General features: G+C 37.1%; 1 protein-coding gene across 1 annotated transcript; it reads left to right on the plus strand.

Annotated features, from left to right (window-relative positions):
- Positions 1 to 1460: 1460 nt before the first annotated feature.
- On the plus strand, positions 1461 to 3179 carry LOC139949959 (uncharacterized). The gene is made up of 2 exons (XM_071948551.1): positions 1461 to 1726; positions 2514 to 3179. The coding sequence occupies exons 1-2, from the start codon at positions 1603 to 1605 to the stop codon at positions 2813 to 2815; spliced, it is 426 nt and encodes a 141-aa protein (XP_071804652.1). The 5' UTR covers positions 1461 to 1602; the 3' UTR covers positions 2816 to 3179.
- The last annotated feature ends 8251 nt before the right edge of the window (positions 3180 to 11430 follow it).

Below are 11430 nucleotides of genomic sequence, written 5' to 3' on the forward strand. Positions count from 1 at the left end.
TTAATTGATTGATTGTTTGATTGATTGATTTTTGTATATTTATTAATTCTCTTTTGACGTGTTTATGTTGGATAAGGAGATTGTTTGTTTCCACATTTCCGTTGCGTGTGTTGTTATTTTATTTACTTGTTTCATTTACTGATTTTGCTATTTATCTGTTTTTTCTATATTATATCCAACCATTCATTGAATTATTTATTACTTTATTTATTGTTTGTTTGTTTATTTGTTTATTTGTTCATCTATTTAGTTATATTTTATAAAATATAATTGAGTGAATGAATGAATGGGTGGATAGAGATATGGATGAGTGCATGTAAAAAGGAAATAACAATTTTCTTATATTTTTATTTTTTATTATTCATTCATTCAACTATTTATTTGCTTGTCTAATTTTTTTTAATTTTTTTTTTCTGTTTGGTTGTTTTTATTGATTTATTCATATTCAATCATCCTTTTATTGATGTAAAAGTATTTATAATGGAAGGGAGATAGTTTTATTAAATTTTTCGTTGCTTGTGTGGTTGTTTTATTAATTTGTTTATTTACTTATTTATTGACATATTCTTTGTTTCCATCCATATATTGATTTATTTGTTGCTTGATTTCTTTTTACATAGGCCTACCTTACTAATTATTTATTCATTTATTTATTTATACTTTTTATTTATATTTTTTAATTAACAATTTAACAAAACAATGGTTTTGTTATTTTAAGTTGTGCTTTGTGTATACAGGTTATTTATGTTTATTTTAATTTACTAAAACAAATTCCAAAGAGAGTATATTATATAGTGTGTTTGGCTCCCTATGTGACTGGATTAACAGGCTTTTGAGCTACAGTGTTTAATTATACTTTTGTTGATCCTTGCCATCACAGTAGGGTTGTTTTGTAATGTTCTGTGCCATTACTGTTTGTCTTTCTTTGTATTTACTTTTGTATTTACAAAAAAATGTATATTATTTATTTTACATACTGTCTGCTTGTATTTTTTATTTTTTAATGGCCAAATAAAGAACGAGAAAAGGAATTAGGATATAAAGTAATATCTCTTAAATATAATAGTAGTTAGGTAATTATATTTGTGAGATCTAAAATGTTTGAATGAAGTCAAAGCTGACCACAGCTCCGCCAAATGATGCCTAAAATAAAGTGTATATAATTTTAACTACCCTATACTATCAAACTCTCTAATTACTCGTTTAACAAGTACGGTTTTATGCTAATAATTATTTGGAGTAATTACCAATAGTGTACACTGCCTTTAAACAATGCGGAACGATCATACACTTGTCTTCCAAGTTTAAATATTTACATGGATCAAGCCTGAGCAGACATTAAAAACCAGATATGAAGCACTTTTCTTTTTTTTTTCTCAAGAATAATCGGAAAAGTCAAAACAGATAGGAAAACATAAATTCACCGACTTCTGAACAACTGGTTTGATGGTATGTCAATTCAAACTGAGGGGTTGATATTCATGCATTATCGCTTTACACAACTCGGTTTTTGTTCCCTTTATTTTGTTCCCGGTTTTTAAGGCCTTGAAACTCTCCTGTACTATTTCAGACTGTGGTCAACTTACGCGTCGGTTTAACATCATGGAGCTTCAAATGCCGATGACGTCACCAGTGCGGTTAGAGTTCAATGTTACATTTGGTACCTTTATAGGGGTGCAATTCACCCCAGTTGGTCCTGATGCAGTTCAATCTTTAGTCGAGTTTGGTAAGTACAGAAACAGATGAAACTCTATATAAATTATAATGTTCCCCTGACTGTGTATAGTTTCTGTGTAATTTTCAGCATTTACATGTAGGTATGTAATTTTAACTTTTTAGTGTAAAGAGTAATTATTTTTCAGATCCTTTAGTTGTACATGTATTTAGTATTTTTAATGGTTTCTCGACCCAGGGAAGCTAAACGAACGCACCCATTGTTTGACGTTCACGTTCACCCGTGTTTGCTCGTGGAACGTGCAGCTAAGGTCGTGTCTGAACTAGCGGCTAATACAGCCACGGCTACGGCTAGATTTTCACGTCACCATGCGTTGAGGTATAGGACGTCCTAATATAACAACACCCTAATAGCAACTTCCATAGCCGTAGTCGCCAATTTGGATTCGGCCAACACTTCCTTATAGTGCAACAACCACAACGTGTACTGCAGGGTTTTAAAGAGCCAATAAAGGATGATCTCAAATATATAGACATAACAGTTTTCTAACAGCTGCAGTCCATCCAGGAAACAAACAATATATAACGAGTCTCTTTGTTAAAACATGGTAAAAATCGGTTTTCTCCAGAACGCTCCAAGCCAAGTTTCTGAAAAACGTTGGGTCAAACAAACCCGCGCGACAAAGGAATCGTGACGTTATTGGCGGCTATTTGGTGTGGAAATGCCAAAGCTGGAGAACTGTGTTCAAAACCAATAGGGTAAATCGTCACTGGCGTCCGGGGTCATTATAATAGATAAGCCGTTTTTGACTCTCGGCTCTTTAATCAATTGGTTGCAGGTATGTACGATGGCTATGCTTTCATTGCTACAAGGGAAACACCGTCTCATGAACGGGTTATTCAGCCTATCACTTCTGATGAAGACTACGTCGGAGTACCAATCATCGTGACATACGATAACGGTCGCTTCGAGGTGGCAATCCAAGGGGTGCCAGACTCTACCTATGCCTACGACGCCCAATCCCCACCTCAGCCCAGCTGGTTTATTTTGTTTTTTAACTCTGATGAGACTGAATTGAATTTCACTGACCCATCATGTATAAATGATTTCAATCCTAAGTACACGAAATTCGATGGTTAAAAAAAACCAAAATGATGGGGAAATTGTGCAAACTTTAGAGACCATCAATGGGTGCGTTCGATTAGCTTTCCTGGGTCGACCCCGAGGTGCTCACTCGGGTGAGCCCCTGACAAGAGCTAATCGAACGATCAATTAACCCCACGTGGTGACGCCATGTGTGAGGCTGACCCGGTGGCTAATTGTTTTTTTTCCCAAACGACATTGCATTGATTTGGTAAAAGAGCAGGCCAATTTCATTCTGAAGTAGTTTTGACGGAAAGAGCCAATTTTGACGGAAAGGTGAAAACAAGTATTGCAATGTCGTTTGAAAAAACATATCGCACCCGGGTGAGCCCCTGGCATAACTTCAAAGCTATTCGAAACGTACCGGCGGCAGACCGGGGTCGACCCAGGGAAGCTAATCGAACGCAACCAATGTGAACACAATCATGATGTTTAAGTTTCTTTTTTATTTGAAGGGATGCTGCAGTGAATTAAAATAAAACAGTTAATTTTGCTGTCATTTATTTCTGATATATGTATTGAACATCAATAAAATGTGTTTTGTTTATTCCCGACATATCTGACTTGCGTAATTAGCGAATAAGTCATGCCCCCCCCCCTTTTGTGGAGTGTTACCGCCCCTACCATCGACGTCACGTCGGGAATTCAAACATATCGTCGGCAAAAAGAGTCTGGTCCCTAACTACACGCGCCTAGGTACCAGGCCACAAGAAACTAAGGAACGTAGTTAATGTATTATTTGTTCAATTGGGAAGTTCAAAACAAAATACTTTTAAAGGGTGCTTTCTATAATGTGAGCTTTCCGGTAAACATAACTGAATTTATTTTCTTTAGTCGTTACCAGGGTTTTACTCTACCTCGTAAAACTGCTCGACTTTTCATCGAGCCGATCAGCGCTTCTATTCTAGGCGTATCTATACATGTATTTCTCGACTCGTTTTCCAGGCAGCGAATTTACATGAATGCAAGGAGTTGCTTGCTTTGGCACCGAACAGATAATTACTATATAATTATTTCCCATAATTCTGATCCAACCGACTTTAGACCGATTAAATGTTGGTGGATGGGGGGGGGGGGGGTCTGCTGAGTACGAATGAGTTTGATACAAATCATAGATGATGCTGTGACATGAATGGCTGGAGAAAAAAAAAATTTAAAGACAGTGGACCTTGTTGGTAATTGTCAAAGACTAGCCTCCACAGTTGGTGTATCTCAACATATGCATAAAATATCAAACCTGTAAAAATTTGCAAACAAATTAAACAACAGGTTGATATATGCATAAACCAATCGTCTCATGCTCAATTAGGCAACATTCCTGACAAAATACAAGATGCAAACTGAATGAATTTTACGTGCTTTATTAATTTCTAACCGTTACAATTGTGCTGAAAATAACAAATGTTGATAATTAGCTTTGTACTGCAAACTAGGTTCGTTTTAAACTACCGTTTTTCCACTTTTATTTTCTTTTAACTTACAGATAACCTTTCTTTGTGTTGTTTTCTAAATGGTGATATTATGTTGTGTTCCTTGGAGGAATAAAAAATCCGGTGCGCTTTCAACAAATATTTGTAAAAGTCTTTCGATCAGTTTGTTAGAAAAAAAAGCTGCATGTTGTACTCCTATTCATAAAAGAATTAGATCAAAGAAAGATACGGACACCTTTTTATTTTCAATGCATACCTCATCATTGTGAAATCTGCCACTTTTGTTTGTATTTGGTTGGAGTGGTAATGTTTTTAATTATGTACCTCATGCTTAGAATCCTCTAATCTGATTGGTTACAAATGGAGTCGTGGAAATAGCTATGCCCCCTTATTCTACCAAGATGAGGTCATAATGACTTTGCCCGGGGCAACATTTTAAGCTGCATGCCCCTACGTTAACAACGAAAAAATCGAGGAAAAAAGGGGAACAAGTTGAAAACGAACCTGTTCAAATTACTTTGGTTTTTAACTAAATCTTTCGAATATAAATACATCTTCCTTCGAAACGATTAAATATTGTATTTAAATAGTCAGAAAACAACTGTAACTACTTGACGTGGTTAAATATTTTTCAAATCTCGATTATAATAATTCGTTATAACGATCCGCTTTTTTATAGCGCAAAATTACAATTAAGTGAAAGAGTGAACACCATTTCATGGCTCTGCTAACCGTAAGCACAAAATCGTTATATTATCATGCTAAACAAATTTCTGTCCCGTTTTTACTGATTAAAATAGGGAAAATCCATACCTGTATTTACAGTTGGAATTGGCCGCACCAACACATACACGAGGCAGACAGACAGTGTTTGCCTACCACCGCGTGATGGCGCCGTCACCGCTCCAACTATGTAGTCGCGCTTGCCAACTCAAACATAAACCGCACTAGTCAGGTAGCTTAGCGAATGGATGTGGACGTTCCGGACAAAAGCACCAAATTTTGTCCACGTGTTCCTTAATACCTAAGCTTTGCATTTTTGATAGGAACCACCTCACCAACTCGTATTATGGCGGCCATCTTGGATTTCCAAGATGGCCGCCATTTAAAATCTGTTTTTGCCAGTATCTCACCTCCTGAGTCACCTAGGATCACAATTATGGTGTCTAGATATTTCCATGGTCAAGGAATACATTTTCACCACTTAGAAAAGCAACAGTGCTTTTTTTTCTTTGTATGGCGGCCATCTTGGATTTTTAAGATGGTAACCATATGAAAAACCCATATTTGCCGGTATCTCGCCTCCAAAATTACATAGAATCACAAATAGTGTGTCCAAATATATATTTCCATGGTCAATGGATCCAACTGTACCACTCAGAAGAGCAGCAGTGCGTTCTTTCTTTTATAAAGCGGCCATCTTGGGTTTTCAAGATGGCCGCCATATGAAGAAAACACACATTTTATCAATATCTCACCTTCTAAATCACTTATAACCACAATTTTGGTGACCAAATATATATTTTCATGGTCGATGAATTTAATTGTACCACTCAGAATAGACCTTTCTTTTGACACGTCACGAGTCACGTGACAAAACAGTTCCACCATCTTGGTTGGCAAAAGTTTGTTTACTTGTGTGTAAGTGTATACAGATACGAACTTTACAGTCGAATAATCATGATTCTTAGCCGCTGTTGCTGCAAAAATTGGTTCGGATCAAAAGAAGGGTTAAAGTTCTTTCGCTTCCCTGAAGTTGACAAGTTTCAGGATCAAAATAAAGCGTGGATAGATGCCGAAACACGTCCGCCAGTGCAACAGGCATAAGATTGGCAACCTTCACGACATGATGATCATGATATTCATGACCGGATATGCATGCATGCTAGCCCACCTTGTTGAGCTGTTAATGGCTCCGCTTTTAACATCGGTCTCATCACTGTCACGACAGTGATGAGACCGATGTTAAAAGCGGAGCCATTAACAGCTCAACAAGGTGGGCTACATGCATGCATGCATGGTGTGACCACTTTGTGTCCGGTAAATCATTCATTATTTCCGTGTTATTGTTAGCAAGTAGAAGTACAGACTCTAGTCTATGTTGTTAGTTAGCGTTTTCCTCGATAGTTGGATTATTCATATTGGAAAGAATGTCACACAGAACTGCCAGTTTTCTCATAATAATAAATTTGAGACATCACACATTTTCTTCCTGTTCCATCTACCTCCCAAAAATGGTTTAGAGAATTATATAGAGAATAGTGCATTTTTTCTTTCATTTTCACACAGTCCCACAGTACGAGTATCACACATTTTCATGTATCCACATTTTGCTCGCAAAGCATAAAGAAGGGTTACCGTCACTTGCCAATGAACTGATCGTTTTAAAAGTCAGAATGGAAGGGGCCTACATACATGGTTGCTGGGAAGAGAGAATACTGGTCTTTGACAATTACCAATGGTGTCCAGTGTCTTAACAGCCCCCAGCTGGCACAAGGGTAGAGTTGTCTGACAACTGGTGATTTTTCGTTTAAGACACAGCCAGTTTCATTTCATTTTGCTGTTCTCTCAAGTAATTTCAAACGTGCAGATTCCAGTGTGCTATGAAATTTAACCTTTTGCAGTTGTACTAGGTGGGGTATGACCCAAGTTGTCAAGTAGCAAATTTGTGATCCAGATCACTGAACGAAGGTGAGATATTGAATGGGTTTATACTTAGCAGCCATATTGAAGGTGATCGATGGCCTGCTTTTCCAAGTGGTACAGTTGCACTCCTTGACCATAACAATATATATTAAGAAGCCATTATTGTTACTCTAAGTGACTTAAAGGTGAGATATTGGCAAATACGTTTTTGTCTTCTTATGACGGCCATCTTGAAAACCCAAGATGACCACTACATAAAAAACCCAAGATGGCCGCCATCCAAAACAAAGAAGGCACTGCTGCTCTTCTAAATATACAGTTGGATTCCTCGACCATGAAAATGTATATTATTTGGTCACCACAACTGTAATTGTGATTATAAGTGATTTAGGTGCGATATTGATAAAAATATGGGTTTTCTTCACATGGCGGTCATCTTGAAAACCCCAAGATGGCCGCCATCCAAAACAAAGAAGGCACTGCTGCTCTTCTGAGTGGTACAGTTAGATTCATTGACCATGAAAATGTATATTTGGTCACCATAATTGTGATTAAAAGTGATTTAGAACATGAGATATTGATAAAATGTGTGTTTTCTTCATATGGCGGCCATCTTGAAAACCCAAGATGGCCGCTTTATAAAAGAAAGAACGCACTGCTGCTCTTCTGAGTGGTACAGTTGGATCCATTGACCATGGAAATATATATTTGGACACACTATTTGATTCTATGTAACTTTGGAGGCGAGATACCGGCAAATATGGGTTTTTCATATGGTTTAATACCATCTTAAAAATCCAAGATGGCCGCCATACAAAGAAAATAAAGCACTGTTGCTTTTCTAAGTGGTGAAGATGTATTCCTTGACCATGGAAATGTGAATCTAGACACCATAATTGTGATCCTAGGTTACTCAGAAGGTGAGATACTGGCAAAAACAGGTTTTTAAATGGCGGCCATCTTGGAAATCCAAGATGGCCGCCATAATACATCTTGGTGAGGTGGTTCCTATCATAAATGCAAAGCTTAGGTATTAAGGAACACGTGGACAAAATTTGGTGCTTTTGTCCGGAACGTCCACATCCATCTCAAATATGGTCATAAGCTGCCTGACTACACTGTGGGAAGTTATTTTTACCGACCCTACAGATGGTTGTACCCACACGTTTACTACTTATTTGTAGCTTCTTCCTATCAACAAATTTGTTACCAGTTTTCACAATTGTAAGTTGTCAATCAAATACAATTTGTAAAACAAACAACATTTTATACAGTTTCCGTTTTACTAAGGATGTACCAGAACCTAAACGAAAGGACGTACGGAAACCTAAAAATTTCGTCCACTAGTGTGCAGTAGGCCGCATCTGATAAGCCTGTACGTGTCACATGGGTACCTAATTATTCCATTTGGTGTACGCCCAGTTCTGAATAATGAACAATGAACAGTGCACTGGATAATAGAATTCACTCGCAGAACTATACATACCGCCCATTTGGGTAAATGGGGGGGGGGGGGCTGCCTTATGTGGTTTTCTTTATAAATAATAGCCTAATGCCGGTGGTATAGACGCGTATACAAATGGCGAAGGGAAATATTGTTTCCCCCCTTCAGCCATGTGTCTTCGTTTCATGCATGTCACCTCTTAATAGTGACCCTTGTTTTGTTTTCTAGGGGAAGTAAATGTTTAAATTTTAACTTCAAATATTCAATTTCTAGGAGATTTTACATCCAAGTTTTGCTTCTAAAACGGCCCTTGACTCCCCTGAGAAAATCGGAATGTGCATTCAGCTCCTTATACTTGAGTGGGGGTTGGGTGTATGTGGGGTGTACATTTACTCGAGGGACACACATGAAGAAATTAATGTAATCAATAAATTAACACAAAACTAAAAAAATCACACAAAGCATAAGAGATGGGGGGGGGGGGGGTCTACAGAATTCTACCCTAAATAGTTGAAGGTATTGAACACGTTTGGTAATTTTTTAAAGACCAGTACTCACACTTCGTGTATCCCAACATATGCAAACAAATAACAAGCCTGTGTGAGACTTTGGACTCAATTGGTCATTGATGGCAAGAAAAAGCTGAAATAAAAAACACCCTTGTTGTTAAATATTGTTCTTTCAGATAGTAATAAAAGGCTTCTGGTCAGAAGTCTTTGAAAATTTTAGTAAAAATTTACCTCTTTCTCAAAAACCGTGTTACTTCAGAGGGAGTCGTTTCTCACAATGTTTTATACTATCAATAGCTCTAGAGCCGTTGCTCGTTACCAAGTAAAGTTGTATGCTGATTTATATTTTGATTATTTACTAAACGTGTACAGTGTCTTTAACAAGCTCACCAACATTAAATAAATAAATAAATAAAATAGTGCGAAATGGACCAAAATGGCTTAAAATTGCCCCTCCCTTTAGTATTGCAGGCGATCGGCGGCACTAATTTTTCATAAACTCCCGGGAAATTCCCGTGAGTTTTTAACCCCACCGTCACCACAGCAAATCCCATTTTATATAGGTAACTTCCGGGAGTACTATTTCAAAAGGAATATGCACGGCCGTTTCACACTTCGATCAAACCCAAGGAAATACTTATGGTGTGAAAAGGGCTTTTCTGTAGTTCAAAAGGATCGACCAAAGGTTCCTGGGATTTTTTCCCGGGAATATCCCGGTAATAATTACAGTGCGAAAAAGATTCATGAGATTCTACACTTCACTCAATTCACATTGGCGGGTTTGAACCACCGTCATGTGATTCACGTGCCGGGGTTCTAATCTGTCCCACTGCACACGACTATCTCTTCTGTCAGGAGGTATGCCCATCCTTTGTGTGTCTTAATTGGACAATAGGGCTACAGGTTAATCTGGGCCTGGTCGTGGTGCGCCCTTCAGACCGCCTCTCGGACAATACAGATTTGCATACGTTCCAGTTAGTCCAGTTGGTTTCTTGGTTGATTGTGATAGAGGAAAACATGTTCTATCAAGTGATTTTTATTTTGTTGATTTTTGGAATGATGCATTGTTTCACAAATTGGGTCAAAGGTCACGATAACATATTAAATATCACGGTACTTGTACAAAAATAGTCATAAAGTTGTAAATTTTGAAGAGCCCAACTGTTTCTTAGTGGATTCTGATAGAGGAAGACATGCTCTATCAAGAGATTTTTATTTCATTGATTTTTGGAATGATACATTATTTCAAAAACTGGGTCAAAGGTCACGATAACATTATTAAAGATTACAGTGACCTACATTTCAGAAAATTTATTTTTGATGAAAGAATTGATTTGAGCATGCAATTCTCATCATTTTGATACCAAATTTGCCTATATGTGATGAGAATTGACATGGTTATGACATATTTTTACCAAAAAGGTGGTATTTTACCCTAAATATGTCAGATTTTAGTGGTTTCTGCCCTGACCACATGGTAAGTCCGATCGGGCTAAAAATTACTGTGCATTCATTGCTCATAAGGACCTACAATCACAGCAATTTTTATCAAAATCGGAAGACATGAGGTAAAAAAGTGCGTTGGTCTGACATGGATTGACCCATATGAGATGTGAGGTGTGCACCCCAGAAATCACGCACGAAAAAAGACCAGCGTGAGCGGCGATTTGCGGCTCGTGCTGGTCTTTTTTTTTTGTGCGTGACATTTTTGGTCGTGTGACATCTGGGTGTGCGGCGTGCGCCTTGACTAAAGGCTAGGTAGTTAGCCATCTCCACCCATTTTATAATCGAGGTTATAAAATAAATAGAGGTTATAATGTACTTTTTCCGTGTTGATGAACCATTCTCAAAATGTACAAAATTAATAACAGATTTTCTTTACAAATAAAGCAAAAGGAAAAAAAAGTAATTGAAAAATCACAACAAAAAAACTTTCCAAGAAAACTATTCCCGAGGGGGAATTTAAGGGATTAGATATAGTATTAGTAGATTTATCCGTAATTTAAAACATCGCATTTGAGCAATTATTAGAACTTAATGAACTTACAGCGTCACTCGAAAGCAATTAACATTTATGTTATTAAAATGTGCATAAAATACCCGTCAAATAGAGTCCTATCATTGTATAAAGTAAATTGTTACGTGCAAAAATGGAAAAAAATATTGAAGACTTTAATTTTAAGGCAGTGTATACTTTGGTAAAAATATCAAAGAACAGCACCCTCACTTGGTTGATCACAACGTATACACATCGTAAAAACCTTTGAAATTGTTGACTCAATTGATGACAGAAAAACATTCCCTTGAAGCACAGAGATGTATGAGAACAACTTCATGCATGAAGCCTTTCTCAGTCTAAATTTTGTGGGTGAAAATTTACCACACTTTCTCTTTAACCTATACTTCAAATTGGTCGTTTATTGTTACTGTATCTCCGGTGCTCGTTATCAAGTACGTTTTTATGGTCACCCAAAAAGTACACCCTGCCTTTAAATGTGTCAAAGCTAACGCTATTAATCAAGTAAAAATTTTAATCATAAATACAATTGTATCGAAAACATTACTTTAAATAATCCTCAATCG

Source organism: Asterias amurensis, chromosome 17 (assembly GCF_032118995.1).
Source record: "Asterias amurensis chromosome 17, ASM3211899v1".
Taxonomy (NCBI): Eukaryota; Metazoa; Echinodermata; class Asteroidea; order Forcipulatida; family Asteriidae; genus Asterias; species Asterias amurensis.